At 47.4% G+C, this 19,867-nt stretch overlaps 1 protein-coding gene across 1 annotated transcript in view; it reads left to right on the top strand.

Annotated features, from left to right (window-relative positions):
* Nucleotides 1–611: 611 nt before the first annotated feature.
* The window catches only part of adamts6 (ADAM metallopeptidase with thrombospondin type 1 motif, 6), a gene marked incomplete at both ends in the record, with an annotated part of 100,823 nt that continues 81,567 nt past the window's right edge, over nt 612–19,867 (top strand). Inside the window, 7 exons of the mRNA XM_084324811.1 lie at nt 612–711; nt 2,536–2,915; nt 6,208–6,400; nt 7,408–7,628; nt 9,406–9,489; nt 12,933–13,078; nt 19,285–19,380. Coding sequence (XP_084180937.1) covers nt 612–711; nt 2,536–2,915; nt 6,208–6,400; nt 7,408–7,628; nt 9,406–9,489; nt 12,933–13,078; nt 19,285–19,380 — 1,220 coding nt within the window. The remainder of the gene's footprint in view (nt 712–2,535; nt 2,916–6,207; nt 6,401–7,407; nt 7,629–9,405; nt 9,490–12,932; nt 13,079–19,284; nt 19,381–19,867) is intronic.

Below are 19,867 nucleotides of genomic sequence, written 5' to 3'. Positions count from 1 at the left end.
ACACACACACACACACACACACACACACACACACACACACACACACTTCACAATGGCTTCATGGCTGAGGTATATGGTTGAGGGTTTTCTTATGGGTAATAATTATGCATTGTCTTTATCCACACAGAATAGACAAAGATGTGATACAAATTACAATTATTATAATAATTGCAAGTGGGGGGAAGAAGAAGAAGAAGAAGAAGAAGTAGTAATTTAACCTCTGAATGACTCTCTCACAGGAATGCAGATGGATTGGCCGAGACAAGTTTCCAATATAGATCTTCCTCTCTCGGAGTTACACCTGCAGTGGCTGACGGATGGATTCTACTGTCACCCGCTCATTGCTGCCATGAGGTCAGAGGCGAACGCCGGCGAGATCTGGAAGTGTCCGCTCTCGGGGTAAACCTGACACCTGGACGAGGGGCGCCGCGCCGAGTGAGAACCGCTTCCCACTGAAGGACACAAACCATGGACTTGTTATGGTGTGGCGTCGCGCCGACCACAAGCTTTTAACCCGCCTGTAGCGTCCCCTACCCCCTCACCCCCCTACCCCCTACCCCCTCACCCCCTACCCCCTACCCCTCACCCCATGTCAGATCTTTCTCTGAATTATGGAAGTTTTGTGGAAGACACTCACTTGGATACTGAGCCTAGTGGTCATGGCTGCTTCAGAATTTCAAAGCGTCAACAGACTTTCACATAGTTCGCAAGGTATGGTTCTTTTTTCTTTTTCTTTTTACCGGATCTGTCTTTGTGGTGGTACGACACGGTTGCTTATGGGCCACTGAGACGCTGAGAGATGAACACACTATCATGCGGTCGTTGGAACCGTTTGACATCCTGTCCATGCTCTCTTCAGCCTTAGTGATCCAGCTATATGTCTTGTGCTTTTTAGACCTTGCTTCACAATGGTATACTCACCCTCTCCGCCACTATAGTGTTGTTCTTTCTTTAGTGGCTTAGATATGTAAGGAATGCTTTGATTATAGCCTACACTTCGGAATATAAGTCTTGCCTTTGATAAAACGTACTATGTGAACATATAGCACAAGAGCACAAACCGCAATTCTCTTCTCCTCTCTTCTCTTCTCTTCTCTTCTCTTCTCTTCTCTTCTCTTCTCTTCTCTTCTCTTCTCTTCTCTTCTCTTCTCTTCTCTTCTCTTCTCTTCTCTTCTCTTCTCTTCTCTTCTCTGCTCTTCTCTGCTCTCCTCTCCTCTTCTCTGCTCTACTCTGCCCTTCACCTATCTTCTCTTCTCTTCTCTGTTCTTCTCTACTCTACTCTGTTCTTCTCTGCTCTTCTCTCCTCTCCTCTTCACTTCTCTGCTCTTCTCTGCTCTCCTCTCCTCTCCTCTTCTCTGCTCTACTCTGCCCTTCACCTATCTTCTCTTCTCTGTTCTTCTCTTCTCTGCTCTCATCTTCTCTTCTCTTCTCTCCTCTTCTCTCCTCTATTCTTCTCTCCTCTTCTCTCCTCTCCTCTTCTCTCCTCTTCTCTGCCCTTCTCTCCTATTATCTCCTCTTCTCTCCTCTTCTCTTCTCTCCTCTATTCTTCTCTGCTATTCTCTCCCCTCTATTCTTATCTGCTCTTCTCTCCTCTATTCTTCTCTGCTCTTCTCTTCTCTTCTCTGCTCTTCTCTCCTCTCCTCTATTCTTCTCTGCTCTTCTCTCCTCTCCTCTATTATCTCCTCTCCTCTATTCTCTCCTCTTCTCTCCTTTTCTCTCCTCTATTCTTCTCTCCTTTTCTCTCCTCTTCTCTGCTCTTCTCTCCTCTATTCTTCTCTGCTCTTCTCTCCTCTTCTCTGCTCTTCTCTCCTCTATTCTTCTCTGCTCTTCTCTCCTCTCCTCTTCTCTGCTCTTCTCTCCTCTATTCTTCTCTGCTCTTCTCTCCTCTCCTCTATTATCTCATCTCCTCTATTATCTCCTCTCCTCTCCTCTTCTCTGCTTTTCTCTCCTCTCCTCTCCTCTATTCTTCTCTGCTCTTCTCCCCTCTTCTCTATTCTCTCCTCTCCTCTCCTATTCTCTGCTCTTCTCTCCTCTCCTCTATTCTTCTCTCCGCTTCTCTTCTCTCTCCTCTATTCTTCTCTTCTCTCCTCTATTCTTCTCTCCACTTCTCTTCTCTCTCCTCTATTCTTCTCTTCTCTCTATTCTTCTCTGCTCTTCTCTCCTCCTCTCTCCTCTCCTCTCATCTCCTCTGCTCTCCTCTCCTCCTCTCTCCTCTCCTCTCCTCCCCTCTGCTCTCCCCTCCTCCTCTCTCATCTCCTCTATTCTTCTCTCATCTCCTCTTCTCTCCTCTCCTCGTATCTCCTCCTCTCTCCTTTCCTCTCCTCTCCTCCCCTCTCCTATATTCTTCTCTCATCTCCTCTTCTCTCCTCTCCTCTCATCTCCTCTCCTCTCCTCTCCTCTCCTCCTCTCTCCTCTCCTCTCCTCCTCTCTCCTCTCCTCTCATCTCCTCCTCTCTCCTCTCCTCTCCTCCTCTCTCCCCTCCTCTCCTCCCCTCTCCTCCTCTCCTCCGCTCTCCTCCCCTCTTCCTGTAAAAAGAGGAGTTCCTGTCCCACCTGGACCACTACCAGCTGACGGTCCCGGTGCGCGTGGACGAGAAGGGCGACTTCCTGAGCCACAACGTGAGGCACCACCGGCCCGGCCGCCGGAGACGCGGCGCCGCGGACGACCCCCCGCTCGGGCCGCAGCTGGACCCGGCGGCCTCGCGGCTCTTCTACCGGCTGTCGGCCTACGGCAAGCACTTTCACCTGAACCTGACTCTGAACCCTCACCTGGTGTCGAAACACTTTACCGTGGAGTACTGGGGGGAGGAGGGGCTGGAGTGGCGGCACGGCGCCGTGGACAACTGCCACTATTCGGGATCCTTAGGGGATCAGTACGGCGCCTCCAGGGTGGCGCTCAGCAACTGCAAGGGTCTGGTGAGTACAATAGGTGTTTTTAAGTCCCCGCGGGCACGCTGGTGGACCTCTTGTTTATCACAGGCGAGCGGCCGTGTGCCGAGGAAACTATAAAATGGGATGGGAGAAAATATAGAAAAAGTGGATAAAAAAAAAAGGAGGAAGGGTCGTCGCGTCAGAATACCAGAATTCTGGCGGCTGGGCTGGGTCACCAACGCAAGAGACAACTGGTATCGAATCCGGCTGTCAGCGTTGCCTCCGGCTTGGCCGGCCGGCCGTCATACGGGCTCGATTGGCAGAGTCAGCGGGAGGGAAGCCGGTGAGGGTGGGTGGGTCCGGGTCGTTGTAAAAACAGCGACTCCTACAGTTCGGTCGGGGCGCCTGCACAGCGAGGGAAGGATCTGGAGGGAGGTAGTGTGACCCTTCCACACGTTACACTCTCCCGGTGAGAGTCTGCGCTGCCAGGTGAAAAGAAGCGGTGGGCTGGGTACACGTGTGTCGGAGGAAGCGTGTGATAGTCTCCGCCCTCCCAGACCGACGGTAGGGGGTAGAGTGTGCAACGACCAGGAAGGGGATTGGGAATTGGCATAACGACTAACATTGGGATGGGAGAAAAACGGAAAAAGATGGGGGGAAAAGATAATAATAATAATAAAGAAAAAATAATACCAGAATTCTATACCAAGGAAACTATAAAAGAAGGAAGGGTCATCGCGTCAGAACACCAGCGTTCTATAACAAGGAAACTATAAAAGAAGGAAGGGTCGTCGCGTCAGAACACCAGCGTTCTATGCTCTGCTCGGTGCCAGACTTTGGTGTTGTCAGTTCTATTGAAGCCTGAATTAAAATTCTAAATATACCAGCTATCTGAGGAAATAAACGTCAACCAATATATCAAACGTTAGCGAGTCAACAAGGCAACACAAATCGCCGGTGATTCTGACATCCGAGGTAACAACCTGGGGCCACAGTAGCTCAGGAGGTAGAGCGGTCGCCTGGTAGTCGAAGTGTCCGTCAGCAAGACACTTAACCCCTAATTGCTCCCGATGAGCAGGTTGGCACCTTGCGCACGGTGCCATCGGTGTGTGAATGTGTGATGATATGAGGAACAAAATTGTAAAGCGCTTTGGATAAAAGCTGCTATATAAATGCACCATTTACCATTTATAACCTGTTTAAACGACACGGTCGTAAACGAGGAGACGGCTGATGATCCCGTTCAACCCGACTGTAGGTTTGCACACTTGGCACCGAAGTGTGCTACACAGTGACGACCCTTCCTTTTTATAGATTCCTTTGCCGCGTACGAGGATGCAAGAAGAAGGAAGAACCTCTCTTATGGATGAACCTTTCATCTGGCTTCTTCGTTGTGATTATAATATATTCCTTGTTGAAGTGCGTCGCCATGGAGCCGTTGTCTGTAAAAGATTTGTTGGCTAGGAAAAACCACAACCCCCCCGTTTTGGGACCGACCTGTTTCATGAGTCACAGAAGAGTTAATAGATACCTAGCGGCGTGTCCTCCGCTCACCTCAGACAATCCCTCAGACCATAATGTCAAGGGATTAGAGAGAGAGTGTAGTTTGCTAAATAGAACCTTGGCCTCGGTCCACTTGGCACAGGGACTGCGGGGCAACGTGGGGTAAGAAGGCATCGCAGGCGCCGGAGGGGAATCTCACCACAAGATCACCAGAGTTTCCCCTCTTCTCAGTGATCTGTTACTGATAAGCATCTAGGCCTGTCGCTCTGTTTGTGTACTAAACACACCGCAGTAAACTCTTGGGATTTCGGGCCAACTTTCCTCCAATTCCAAATGTCCTTTCGCCGCTACGAGGGTTTCAAATAATCCGGAATCGTTTTTTTTTTTTTTTTTTAATGTGTAATACAAGATTTTCCTTTTCAGATCCAGGAGAAGTGTAGTCTGAGATGTAGGCAACAAAGGGCCTCATTTCATTCAGTCAAATCAGACACCAGTCACTCATTTGAAATGTAGTTTCTTTTGGTTTTCTCTTTAAGCGTTGTATTCATTAAAGAGAAAAACAAAAGGAACTTAAGTGACTAATTACCTAAGATAAGGCATTAGTGCTTGCAGGTTCTCCCCGGGCCTTGCTATTGTCCAAGATCCCGTTGTTAGCCACGGAATTGGAAGCGTTTTGGGGAGAACTGTTATCCTTCCTCACTTTGAAATACCTCAAAACAAGGAAAAAGCCCTGCATCCCTCTGCCAACTCCAATCATGTGGATAAAAACACGCGTCGCTCCCCTCGCCGGGGCCAAGAGAGAGAGAGAGGGCTGGCGAAGCCCCTCGCTCCACAGTATCATAAATCGAATTAGCATTAGGACCGTTTCGCCTCAGACCGCTTTTAATAATAGCACCAAAAATGGACAAAAAGCTAAACGTATCTGTGGTTTTGATGTGAGAGGCTGTGACATCACGCGGCACAGCACAGGAGGCTTTTATCAAGCGCGTGCACGTGCGCGTGTTTTCAGGGGTGGTGCCAGTTTGTGATGTTTTTATAATTGGCTTCATTGTGGGTTTTACAGACCGACGCAAACCTGCCAACAGGGTTCTATAAACACATTTCTAAGTACTTTTTTTTTCAATTGATGTTACCAAGGGGTGTTCAAGGGCAAAGAGTTGTGTACTTTGGTCGAAGGCCCAGTAATTACAGTGTTGTTCTTGCTGTAATTGGTCGTTATAACATGATTTATCAAATTGCTTTAAAGCTCTGGGGTTTTTTCACGTTTGACTGCAACTTCGAGACGTATGAATCATACGTGACTCCGCACGACGTGACTCCTCTTCGGAGGAGGCTATTACCGCGGGGAGAGCGTCAGTCATTGTACAAATTGTCACATGTTTTAAACCGTGTCATTACGTTGATTACTGTGATAAAGAATTATTGGGACTTTTGTCAAAAGTCATTTCACGTGAACGGTCTACTAAACGATGTACACTGTGAACCGCAACAGGGATTCTATTCTGACAAATTGTCCCGCAGTTTCTTCTACAAACATACAAGCTATTAAACAGTGTAATCTTCCTTGCCTTACTACCTACTATGCTAATATGTCTATACTACTATGCACTCAAGACTGTATAGCACTCAAGTTCTTCCTACTGACTTGTTGTACACAACTCGTAAGTCTCTTTGGATAAAAGCGTTCAGCTAAATGACTAAAATGTAAAAATGTAAACGTGTGTGTGTTGTAGGAAACCTTTCTCCGTCATGAATTCTGTGTTTTTTTCCCCCCGCTGCGTCGTCTGCTTTGGTTTATAACCTGTCTTTCTCAATGTTCTTGTTCTCCAACAAGCATGGTGTTATAACAACAGAGGGCGAGCAGTATTTAATAGAGCCGTTAAAGAACATGTCCTCCTCCTCCGCCACGTCCAGCCAAGGGGACCAGGAGGAAGTACAGCAGCAACACGTTATTTATAAAAAGTCTTCCATTCCCTCGCCGCCGCGCCGAGAAGAACACAGCCGGGAGCTGAGCTGTGGCGTCTCAGGTTGGTGAACCTCCGTCTGGGGCTGGACTTGGTGGGGGGGGACTGACGTAAAGGAACGGGGCTATACATAGCGGGTCGGAGGGAGGAAGTCGCTGGTTTGGTTCTAGGCCCAGGTTCTGCTTTTTTGGACATGACCGGGCCTCTTGTGTGCGGCGACCGGTTACCCCCCCCCCCCCCCCCCGGTCGACCTGTCATAGGAAGTCTCTCTCTCTCTCTCTCTCTCTCTCTCTCTCCGCAGCCTCTTAGAGAAGGTCTGTTTCAGACGCCCCGGGCTTCTCAGAGGGCCTTGTGTGTTCCTCCCCAATCCACACCGACGGGGCTTTTCTTTTATAGAAGAATGGAATCTATTTATAGAAGCAGCAATCATCTCGCAAGGTTGTAGTCGTGTGTAAATGGCGTTGTGTCGGGCGACTCCGCTCCGCTCTCCGCTTTTGTCTTTTTTTTTTTGGAGAAATGATGGAGGAGGACCAGGTGGATATTTAGGTATTTGGGCCAAGGTCTTATAAGAAACAGCAAAGTCTGTCATCACCAGGAAGCTAACATGCCCTGGCGTGTACGATCTTATAGCTTTTTTCCCAGAGCATCTGGGCCATAAAGCAAAGAAGGCTTCAGCTGCAAAGGTTCAAAGGGGCAGATTCTCTACGTCTCTACGCCCGCCGTACGCAGCCCCCCCTTTATACGCCCCCCCCCCCCCCCCCCCTACCCCCCTCAAAACGCACTAGCGTTTCATAATTCATCAGCTCCACACGGAAGAAGAAGAACACTTTGATACGCTCTTCCCACAGAATGCTTTAGTTTTACGGTCTTAAAAACTTTATCTCTGGCTTTATCGCCGAACACATAATTCCGTTGTATATAGTTGTCCTATTCTGTTTCACCGCATTGCGATGTGAAGGATATGAATAGCTGTGACGGGGGCAGCGGGGATTTAATAATCCAAGCTGACCTGTTTTCGTCCGTCTCTCTGACTCTGACTCTGTCCCCCTGTGTCTGTCTCTCGTCCGCAGACCTCATAAAAAGCGGCACGCCGCGCCAATTTAGCACCCTGTCGTCCCGCCCCGCCTGGCAGAACGCCAGCGAGCAGCAGCAGCCGGACGGCGTCCACCGGCAGAGGCGCTCCGTCAGCACCGAGCGCTTCGTGGAGACGCTGGTGGTGGCGGACAAGATGATGGTCGGTTACCATGGACGCAAAGACATCGAGCACTACATCCTGTCCGTCATGAACATTGTAAGTTTGATCCTGCTTTTCGGGGCGGGGGGGGGGGGGTCGCTCTCATGAGACGTGTTGTAAGATGGTTATTATAATAATAATAATAATGATGATAATGATAATACACTTATTTATATAGCACCTTTCATGCAAGAATTGCAGCTCAAAGTCGCTCTTGCTCTCATGAGACTTGTTGTAAGATGGTTATTATAATAATAATAATAATAATAATAATAATAATGATAATAATAATGATAATACACTTTATCTATATAGCACCTTTCATGCAAGAATTTCAGCTCAAAGTGCTTCACAGCTGTGAAAAAGACATAGGCGTAAAATGAGCATAAAGTTGGCAGGTCAAGAGCAATGCATAAAGTGCGGACATAAAATAAGCATAAAATAGACAGCAGCAAGTCGAGATAAGGCATAGAACATTAAATCACATCGTTTTTCACATTAGGATCTAACATCTTAATAGGCCTCTTTGTTTATGGTTTGATTATCACCGTTACACACATAAAATAGACATATAAAATCATGAAATTGGCAGATACACATAAAATAGACCTATCAACCCAGTATTTTCGATGTTTACACAATACGGTTGATAAGAAATTGGGTAAAAAAGTGTTTCAGCACAGCAGCATTTTAGATGTTAGTGTCAGAGCCATAGGTCTTTCTCATACTCCGCCTTTCCCCCATTCTGAGGTACATTATAGAACAATTACAGTTCTGAATTACTTTACAGAACAGTTCTGAATTACTTTACTTTACAGAACAACAGCAATAAGTACGTCTACTTAAAGTTGTATTCGTGTTTAGGCACAGTAAGTAATAAGAAAGCCCAGAGCAGTACTTCGCTCTTAACTCATTGAGCGCCAGCGATTACCCTCATCCCTGTAGTCAATGGGCCACGCTTTAAAAGATAGGCATTTTCACTGTGCGTCACGATGTTTGCAGAGCTAGTAGGTATTATGTTTCATCATGAAGGCATCAAAGGGTGGGGGGGGGTCGTTTTGTGATGCTCTGATCGTCAGCAACGGCATACGCTTTGAATACTACATTTGATACTGCCACCTAGCAGGATTTGGTCGGTATTGCACTCTCGGGGTCTCAGAATGAGTTCCAATGATAACACAGAGGTCCGTGAGAGTGTATAGAATATTAAAATCGAAAAACGATGAAAACCCGAGAAATCTCGGGTTTTGGCGCTCAACCGCTGGCGAGATAACCCGAGAAATCTCGGGGTTGGCGCAGAAAGTGTTAATTACTTTGAGTTTCATTATAAAGTTCAGTTCTAAAACACATTGTAGAACAAATACACACGGCAGGACATATATTCAATCACCTCAATGGTGTCTGACAGTTCTATGAAATTTGAGATGTTTAGTACCGTCAGAGTGTCAGAGAGAACTGGTTATAGATCCTTTTCTCCGCCGTTACCGGTGGAGTTAGAGGATAATATCGTGATGTCATGAACTGTCTCTCAAGCTTACTGGCAGCTTGACCTCTGACCTTGTGGTTCCATGACATCAGTCTGGTCTCGTACCCTTGTTGCCGTTTCCTCTCTGAGAATGACCGGATGTGACATGACAGGGTGTGACATGACAGGATGTGACATCACAGGATGTGACATGACAGGATGTGACATCACAGGTTGTGACATGACAGGATGTGACATCACAGGATTTGACATGACAGGACGTAACATGACAGGATGTGACATCACAGGATGTGACACACGGACGCTATTTGTCTGACTTTGTGTCTTTTCTTCTTTTCTGGAGGTCAGGTTGCCAAACTTTACCGTGATGCCAGTCTGGGAAACGTTGTGAACATTATTGTAACCAGGTTGATTGTTCTGACTGAAGACCAGGTGAGCAGAGCTGCCTCTCAGTATTTCTGTCTGTCTGTCTGTCTGTCTGTCTGTCTGTCTGTCTGTCTGTCTGTCTGTCTGTCTGTCTGTCTGTCTGTCTGTCTGTCTGTCTGTCTGTCTGTCTGTCTGTCTGTCTGTCTGTCTGTCTGTCTGTCTGTCTGTCTGTCTGTCTGTCTCTGTGTCTGTGTCTGTCTGTCTTCCCCCTCTCTCTCCCTCCCCCTCTCTCCCTCCCTCCCCCTCTTTCTCTCCTTCTCTCCCTCCCTCTTTATTTCCTCCCTCTATCTATCCCCCTCCTCCCTCACCCCTTATATCTATCCCTCTCCCTCCCTCTTTCTATCCTTCTCTCCCTCTCTCCACCCCTCTCTCTATCCTTCTCCCTCTCTCTCCCTCCCTCTCTCTATTCTTCTCTCCCCCTCCCTCTCTATCCTTTTCTCCCTGTCTCCCTCCCTCCCTCCCTCTATCCTTCTCTCCCTCTCTCCCTCCCTCCCTCTATCCTTCTCTCCCCCACCCTCTCTCTATCCTTCTATCCCTCCCTTCCTCTCTCTATCCTCTCTCTCTCCCTCCCTCTCTTTATCCTTCTCTCCCTCACTCCTTCCCTCCCTCCCTCTCTCTATCCTTCTCTCCCTCCCTCTCTCCCTCCCTCTCTTTCTCTCTATCCTTCTCTCCCTCCCTCTCTCTACCTCCTCTCCCTCCCTCTCTCTCTATCCTCTCCCTCCCTCCATCTCTCTATCCTTCTCTCCATCCCTCCCTCTCTGTCCTTCTCTCCCTCCCTCCCTCTCTATCCTTCTCTCCCTCCCTCTCTCTCTCTCTCTCTCCCTCCCTCTCTCTCCTCGTCTCATGTTTTGATCATAATAAAATCTTGTTCAGTGACACTGATAACTGAAATATTACTTATATACACTTATATAAGTGTCAGAGCAGAATCGCTGTAGTTACTATAACAAGTCTATCTCTAGTGTCCACCACACCTGTGGTAAGAGTGTGTGTGTAGCTTCGAGCAGGGCCGTTTAATGTGATCGCTGTGTGTATAGCTTCGAGCAGGGCCGTTTAATGTGATCGCTGTGTGTGTAGCTTCGAGCAGGGCCGTTTAATGTGATCACTGTGTGTGTAGCTTCGAGCAGGGCCGTTTAATGTGATCGCTGTGTGTATAGCTTCGAGCAGGGCCGTTTAATGTGATCGCTGTGAGGTATAGCTTCGAGCAGGGCCGTTTAATGTGATCGCTGTGTGTATAGCTTCGAGCAGGGCCGTTTAATGTGATCGCTGTGTGTGTAGCTTCGAGCAGGGCCGTTTAATGTGATCGCTGTGTGTATAGCTTCGAGCAGGGCCGTTTAATGTGATCGCTGTGTGTATAGCTTCGAGCAGGGCCGTTTAATGTGATCGCTGTGTGTATAGCTTCGAGCAGGGCCGTTTAATGTGATCGCTGTGAGGTATAGCTTCGAGCAGGGCCGTTTAATGTGATCGCTGTGTGTATAGCTTCGAGCAGGGCCGTTTAATGTGATCGCTGTGTGTATAGCTTCGAGCAGGGCCGTTTAATGTGATCGCTGTGAGGTATAGCTTCGAGCAGGGCCGTTTAATGTGATCGCTGTGAGGTATAGCTTCGAGCAGGGCCGTTTAATGTGATCACTGTGTGTGTAGCTTCGAGCAGGGCCGTTTAATGTGATCGCTGTGTGTGTAGCTTCGAGCAGGGCCGTTTAATGTGATCGCCGTGTGTGTAGCTTCGAGCAGGGCCGTTTAATGTGATCGCTGTGTGTGTAGCTTCGAGCAGGGCCGTTTAATGTGATCGCTGTGTGTATAGCTTCGAGCAGGGCCGTTTAATGTGATCGCTGTGTGTATAGCTTCGAGCAGGGCCGTTTAATGTGATCGCTGTGTGTATAGCTTCGAGCAGGGCTGTTTAATGTGATCGCTGTGAGGTATAGCTTCGAGCAGGGCCGTTTAATGTGATCGCTGTGTGTGTAGCTTCGAGCAGGGCCGTTTAATGTGATCGCTGTGTGTGTAGCTTCGAGCAGGGCCTTTTAATGTGATCGCTGTGTGTGTAGCTTCAAGCAGGGCCGTTTAATGTGATCGCTGTGAGGTATAGCTTCGAGCAGGGCCGTTTAATGTGATCGCTGTGTGTATAGCTTCGAGCAGGGCCGTTTAATGTGATCGCTGTGTGTATAGCTTCGAGCAGGGCCGTTTAATGTGATCGCTGTGTGTATAGCTTCGAGCAGGGCTGTTTAATGTGATCGCTGTGAGGTATAGCTTCGAGCAGGGCCGTTTAATGTGATCGCTGTGTGTGTAGCTTCGAGCAGGGCCGTTTAATGTGATCGCTGTGTGTGTAGCTTCGAGCAGGGCCGTTTAATGTGACCGCTGTGTGTATAGCTTCGAGCAGGGCCGTCTAATGTGATCGCTGTGTGTATAGCTTCGAGCAGGGCCGTTTAATGTGATCGCTGTGTGTGTAGCTTCGAGCAGGGCCGTTTAATGTGATAGCTGTGTGTGTAGCTTCGAGCAGGGCCGTTTAATGTGATCGCTGTGAGGTATAGCTTCGAGCAGGGCCGTTTAATGTGATCGCTGTGAGGTATAGCTTCGAGCAGGGCCGTTTAATGTGATCGCTGTGAGGTATAGCTTCGAGCAGGGCCGTTTAATGTGACCGCTGTGTGTATAGCTTCGAGCAGGGCCGTTTAATGTGATCGCTGTGTGTATAGCTTCGAGCAGGGCCGTTTAATGTGATCCCTGTGTGTGTAGCTTCGAGCAGGGCCGTTTAATGTGATCGCTGTGTGTGTAGCTTCGAGCAGGGCCGTTTAATGTGATCGCTGTGTGTATAGCTTCGAGCAGGGCCGTTTAATGTGATCGCTGTGAGGTATCGTCTATCACATGACCACCACTTCAGATGAAAGCGTCTGCAGCAAGGATGTACTCAGACGTGCCTCCCTTGGGGAGACTTGATTGAGGATTTTTACATACACTGTACATGTGTATGTCTAATGGGAGAAACAGAGGCTCCTCCGTCTAGCGTAGTTTTTTTTGTGCGTGTGTGTGTGTGTGTGTGGGGGGGGGGTCATAGAGGCTCTTTGTACAGGACCAGACCTATGTTTTCATCTTCTATGTCAGAGCGAGACCCCGTGTGGAGTCAGGATCCGTTAACCAGCTGCACGCCTCATATATATATATATATATGTATTGATCACGGAACGTCGATAACTATAAATAGATTTATCAGATTTATGTCTTGTGGGAAAACATAGCTTAAAGTTCACAAAGTAAATCTATCCCTCTGATGGGGGGGGGGGATAAGATGGAACGCAGAATCAAAGCCATAGTTTTATGGTTTAAGTGAAATGTGATGGTTTGTTGAGTATATATATCGTATTGTATGGTGAGTTGTATGGTGTGTGTGTGTGTGTGTGTGTGTGTGTGTGTGTGTGTGTGTGTGTGTGTGTGTGTGTGTGTGTGTGTGTGTGTTTCAGCCTAACCTGGAGATCAACCACCACGCCGACAAGTCGTTAGACAGTTTCTGCAAGTGGCAGAAGTCCATCCTCTCTCACCATGGCGACGGCAACAGCATTCCTGAGAACGGCATGGCTCACCATGACAACGCAGTGCTCATCACGCGGTACGTATACATGGGCCCGCCGAGCCCCCGACGCCGAGGCACCATGACCCGCCGTGAGTCTGTGTGTTTAAGAGGCTGCGGGGGGGGGGGGGGGGGTTTCATCAAACTGCATGGTTCACTCTCAGTCGCAAAACCAATTGGCTTGTTTCAGCGGAGGAGCTGGCAGATGACTCACTGGTTACTAGGGCTGTCCCCGACTAAGGATTTGGATGGTCGACTATGATAGGCCAAAATTTGCCGTTAGTCGACTATTGGTCGACTACTAATAAAAAAAAATATATATAATAATAAAGTATAATATAAAAAAAAAAAAAAAAAATCTTTTTTGTATCATTCCATTTGGGCTGTGGGGGGTGCTTAATGTCTGAAGGAGTCGACTGAAGGCTTCTTGTCCTCTGCAAAATCATGCAATTCGTCCACTGATGGATACATCTTGATATTTGTCTAGTCTAGTGTGTTCATTAGACGGGTGAAATCCTCTTTCAGTGCCTCTGTGCCTGTTTTCGTAGGCAGTTAGCCTCTGGTATGCGTGCCATTAGCGTTAGAGGCCTCTTTTCTTTTGGAAAGAATGATAAAAAAATTATACATTTTTTTTTATAAAAATAATTTTTTTTTGTATTCGACTAAGAGGTTGGCAGACGACTACGGCTCCTTTCGACCGATTAGTCGACTAATAGGGGTCAGCCCTACTGGTTACTTCAGGGTGTGTTGTTGACGTGGTGCAGCACTCAACTCAGTGTTGCTGTGTGTCCGATTAGATTAGATTAGATTAGATTAGATTAGATTAGATCAGATCAGATTAGATTAGATTAGATTAGATTAGATTAGATTAGATTAGATTAGATTAGATCAGATCAGATTAGATTAGATTAGATGAGATCAGATTAGATCAGATCAGATCAGATCAGATTAGATTAGATTAGATCAGATTAGATTAGATTAGATTAATATGTATTGTCATCATACAGCACAAGTACACAGTACAACGAAAATAAGTTTGGCATCCAACCAGAGTGCAAATGTAACAGTAACGTGCAATAGGAATATACAATGTACAGGTGATTAAACTGCAGTATAACATAATAAATGAGTACTACTGAGTAATAGTGCTAATCAGATGTATATGTACAGAGTTGTAGTATCAATATGTACAGTGATACAGGTATAAAGACACTATGGTAGTAAGTCACACTGGCCAACAGCATAATTAGTAAGAGTAGGTAAGGGATATGTACAGATAGTATCTATCTACAGATGTGTAAAAAGGACTATATGCAGGTATGTACAGACAGATGTGGATATATATATATATACCAAGAATAGCAGCGTTGAAAAGTTAAAAAACATCCGTGCAGCTACTGTGCAGGTACAGGCTCTCTACACACAGCCGTTCAGACGGAGGAGAAGTGTGAAAACTGTGCTCTTTCAGGCATACCTGTCATACTGCAATTTATGGGCGGGTACCCCTGTAGCAGCAGAAACACTGTCATTACCTGGAATTGCCTCCATTGTTGCCAGTGGTGTTTTGGCCACATAACCCTAGCAACTAAAGTATATATTTCCCCTCTTGTTTTGTCTGGAGAGGAGATTGGTGTTCCGTGATTGACACGGGCCTCGGCCCAGCTTTTGTTCTCCCCCCCAAACCGAGCTTTCTAGTAACGCTAGTGCGCTGGTGTCCCCGACAGCCCGCGGCTCCTCTTGGCTCTTGTTTTTGTTGCTAACAGGCGGCTCAGCGGAATATTCGTGCGGAGGGTAGTGGGGGGTTAATATCTGTTGTAGCAGATGTTTTCTTTGGAGGGGAAGGGGAAAGGATGGCCTGGTCTCTTCATTGTTTTATCATACAAGACCTTGGGCAGCGCCGCGGAGCCACGGACATAATGTGCCTCGATGCAGTCCTCCTTTCGTGGACTCCTTCCAAGCGCCATTTCTCGGTGAATCCTCAGTAATAAAAAAAAGCGGGTCCCCCGGCCAGAGACGAGGACGGAGAGTCGGAGATAATGACACGACAAGCTGTGGGGAGTTGTCTCCAGCTGAGCTCAGAGATGCTAACATTAGAGCCGGTATAAATAGCTAATCGTGGACCCCAGGAAGTCTTCATTAACCGCTGTGTCTGGTGGAGCCGTTGAGAGACTCCATGCTAGGGCGGAATGCACCTAAAAGAGGATGGCTTTTTTTTGTAAGACTGTTTATGCTAGCAACGCGTAGCTCGGTGGACATTTTATTGTATCTGCGCGTGGGTATTCCATCGCTGAGTACCGTAATTATACCCCGGGAGTAGCTGTAGGTCAGGAAAGGGTTTCTTTTTTATGACATTATGATTATTTTTTAATCAGGGAACCTATTGCCTTCCCCCAGTTGATCATAAGCGTCTCTTCGTTGAGAACTGTGTTTCTGGTGTTGGTGTTTACTCGGTGAGGGTGTCGGTTAGTTTCACATCATCAGTGTGTCCTCTCTCCGCGTTTGTGGATCAGTCGACTTCTGAGATTAGTTTAATCAACGTTTGGGTCTCCTACTACTACGTTCTGACATTCTTGTGAATTTTATGCCCCAGAAATGTCACGGCGACGGTTGCTAAGCCGGTAGGAGACCTGTTGCTGCGACCAGGCACAGAAGAAGAAGAAGACCTCCGTCGCTGTCAGTTGAAAACCTTGTATCTCCACATTCAATTATCAATTGATGATCAATAATTGTTTATCTACAAAAACAATAGTATTAACTTTCTTGTGTGAATACTAGTTAATACTAGTTTAGTTGCCTCCTTCGTGATCGGTTGAAATTGTTTCTCCAATTTGTATTACTTTCATGTTTTGACTTGAATTGAAAGTATACAGTACATACAGTTCTTTATGTTGTGACCCCGTCTAGGTCCCACGCAATCCCTTCGAAAGCCAACGCGTCTTCAAACGACGCGTCAACTTGAAAAGGAGGTTGTTTTGTACAATTCCAGAAAAGTAGCGGTGGACATACAAGGTTTTCACCCGAGCGCAGCGTCATACTAGTGTCTTTATAATACTAGTGTCTTTATAGCTTGTCTTCATAGCTCACGGTTCCGACACTCTTTCCTCTTTGCGCCACAAGAGGTGCCCTTCATTCGCCAGGAAAGTTATAGGGAACCCACAAAAACAATTGTCTGAGTTATATGTACTTCGAAATAGAGACAAGGCTCAGCGAATATTGTCAGATCCTTTGCATCTCCTTCATGGTGAGTTTGAGAAGCTTCCACCTGGAAGGCGCTATAGGGTTCCTCTAGCCCCAAAAAAACATATATTTTTTTAATTCTCTTTTTCCTCCTTCTTTTTCCGTTTTTCTCCCCTCCCAATGTTAGTCGTTATGCCAATTCCCAATCCCCTTCCTGGTCGTTGCGCACTCTACCCCCTACAGTCGGTCTGGGAGAGTGGAGACTATCACATGCTTCCTCCCAGCCCACCGCTTCTTTTCACCTGGCAGCGCGGACTCTCACTGAGAGAGTGTAACGTGTGGAAGGATCACACTACCTCTCTTAGATCCTTCCCTCGCTGTGCAGGCGCCCCAACCGAACTGTAGGAGTCGCTGTCCACAACGACCCGGACCCACCCTCCCACCGGCTTCCCTCCCGCTGACTCTGCCAATCGAGCCAGTATGACGGCCGGCCAAGCCGGAAGCAACGCTGACCGCTGGATTCGATACCAGTGTCTCTTGCGTTGGTGACGAGCGCCTTGTCCGCTGTGCCACCCAGCCGCCACCAAAAAGGAAAAAAACATATTTAAGAAGTCTTTCATCCCACATGTCGTTGCTCTGATGACTTCTTAGCTTCTCATTTTAACCATGGTACTGGTTTGGTACCTGTAGCTCTGTCTGTGTTGTTGTTGTTGTTGTTGTTGTTGTTGTTGTTGTTGTTGTTGTTGTTGTTGTTGTTGTTGTTGTTGTTGTTGTTGTTGTTTTTCTTTAGTCTTGTATTGGGCTGTTTTGGGCCAATGTCTTTTGTGTGCCTGTACGGTGTTTTTGTACTGTGTTGTCTTGTTGATTGTAACCATGGCGACGCCAAAGACAAACATCCACGTTTTCCATTCCTCATCCCTGATCGGTGTCCACTCCGCGGGACAGACAAAAACATTTCCGTCGGTCGATTCCGTCCCCCTCTCTGCTCGTCCGTCTACGTGTCGTCCCAGAGGAGAGAGACCTGCGCGGACGGACAGCGCTGCTTCTTTATTAGGCTCTGTGTGCGCTGCCTAGGTCACCGTGTCTCGCTTGGAACGTGGCCCGTGGTGTTTGAGGAGGCGGGGGGCGCGGGGGGCGGGGGGGGGGGGATTAAAAGAAGCAAACGAAAACAAATAAGACGTCCTAAATGAGGTCAAGTCTGGTTGTCCTCAAGACTGTACCTCATGGGTTTGGAACTGGTCCACTGGGAGGGAGGGAGGGAGGGAGGGAGGGCGGGAGGGAGGGAGGGAGGGAGGGAGGGAGGGAGGGAGGGAGGGAGGGAGGGAGGGAGGAGAGTGGGGGAGTTTAAGAGGAGGAAGGGGAGGGGAGGTGTGTGTGGGGGGGGGGGTGAAATTACATTTGCTGTGTCCTTGGTTTTTTTAATAGATTAAAAGCTTTAGGAATGATTGGATCATTCATTTGAAATGTATGATGTGTTTTCCGAGAGCATTGTGTCTCGGAGTGTTCAGGCTGCTTTTTACCCTCGACTCGGTTCTATTGGATTATCAGCATGTGGGTCAAGTCTGGGAGGGACGCGGGGGGCAGAACGGGCCTTTCAGCTCCCCTTGCACGTTTTAAATGCCCCGGGGCGAGCGCGCCGTGCGGGCGGGTAGCTGGATGACATTTAGAAAACACAACGGCAGGACCGGTGGACCAGGTGTTCACCGGCACCGATCCTTTTTCACACAGGGGTTCGCTGTACCGTCACACGCCAAAAGGTTATACGGCCTCGGAGGAGGTGGTACGAGGCCCGGTCGGGGCGTCTGGCCAGGTGTCTGCGGGACGACGAGTCGGAGGAATGGAATGACGTGAGGTTTAGAGCGCCGGGCCAAACTAAGCACCGCAGGATAGAAACACAATGAAGTGTGTTTCATGTTGGAATAACATGCTCTGCGCTCCCGACAGCCATCACTGGTATAGAGTGTCTGGTCAGTAACATGGGTCTCCCCCCCCCCCCCCCCCAGTCCCTCCTGCTCTGCAGTAAACACGGAATACATTTTCTGGTATCCCGTTCCCACTTTTTATACAATCAGGAGAGAGGACTCCATACTGCAAAAATGGTCTGACGAAAATACGCAAATAAAAACGAGTTTTAAAGCAAATGTGTCCTTGGAACAAGTTAAATAATCTGCACATTTTCTTGGCAAGATTTCTTGAAATAAGTTTAAATGTCTAGGGTTCTCTCTCCTGATTGGATAAAATGGGAAGGGTTACCAGAACATTTATTTTGTGTTTACTACAGAGCAGGAGGGACTGGGAGACCCATGTTACTGACCAGACACTATATATCAGTTATGGGCTGGCTGTACGAATGTAGAGCTATTTAACACTTTAACAAATCGATACCACTTACAGCACCTTTAGCCAGGCAGGTCAATTAAGAACTAATTATTATTTACAATGACAGCCTGGTGAGAGGACAAAAGGACATCGCAAAAGGCTAACAGGGAAAGGGGATTTTTTTTTTATTAGATAGAAAAGAGACAGACGATACATAAGAAAATCACAGAGGTAAGGGAAATAATTAAAACAAACAACCAAACAAACAACCAAACAAACAACCAAATACAATGACACGGTATGTAAGACATGAAGCGGAACAGACAAATTAATTAGAGTCCTTAAAGGAAAACTCCAACATTTTGGGAATTTAGCTTATTTGGCATCTATCCTGGAGTTAGACAAGAAGATGCATACCCTTTTTCTTCTCTGTGCATGCAGTAGGAATAGGAAGACGTGCACGGTTAGCCTAGCTTAGCGTCAGTCACTGGAAGTAGGTTCCTCCATTAGCCTAGTTCCCAACGTCTTCCTACTCCTACTGCACGCACAGAGAAGAAAAAGGTATGCATCTTCTTGTCTAACTCCAGGGTAGATGGCAAATAAGCTAATTTCCCAAAATGTTGGAGTTTTCCTTTAAAAGTAGTGAGGGGGATCAAAGTGTCCATTTTCAAAGTGTATGTTTGACTGAATCCAATCATTTTGACACTTTTCTTTTCTCTTCTTCTGTCTCTCTGTCCGCCACACTAAAGGTACGACATCTGCACCTACAAGAACAAGCCCTGTGGAACCCTAGGTGAGTGCTACCTGGTGCTGCTCGGGGCGACACGGCGGAGCAACCTTCAGCTGTAAATGTTCTATTTATCAGTGACCTCAGTTAGTCCTCCCTTATACACACACACACCATGTCTCTGGGTTCTCTCAGGTTGGTCTGCCAGACCCTATGAGACCATAATGAGAGAGTCCCCCCCCCCCCCCCTCTGGGTCCAGAGGAATTTAGTCAATTTAGCCCCAAGCCAAAAATTAAGATTATCCACGATAATTTTTTTTACTTCACAATATAGAAACCCACAGACAGTTATGGGCAGTGGTATAGATTTGACAGTTTGGTCGTTAGGGTTAAAGCCTCATTTTAAATCAACCACTGACTGTATTATAATTGCTGTTTTCTTGGATTCAACAAGTGTGAAGAGATCTATGCAACTGTTTTGTTGTCATCTCTGAGACCTCTTATCTGTCTGTGCTGCTGCATATAATGAAAGTGTTGTGGCTAATCATCCCGACGACCGGGCGGGCAGCCGCGGAGAGAATGCTTCCTGGAACAGAGAGGACTGT

Source organism: Notolepis coatsorum (assembly GCF_963971535.1).
Source record: "Notolepis coatsorum genome assembly, chromosome: 11".
Classification (NCBI taxonomy): domain Eukaryota; kingdom Metazoa; phylum Chordata; class Actinopteri; order Aulopiformes; family Paralepididae; genus Notolepis; species Notolepis coatsorum.
The sequence above is the reverse complement of the archived record's forward strand: the minus strand, read 5'-3'. Positions and strand labels throughout refer to the sequence as shown.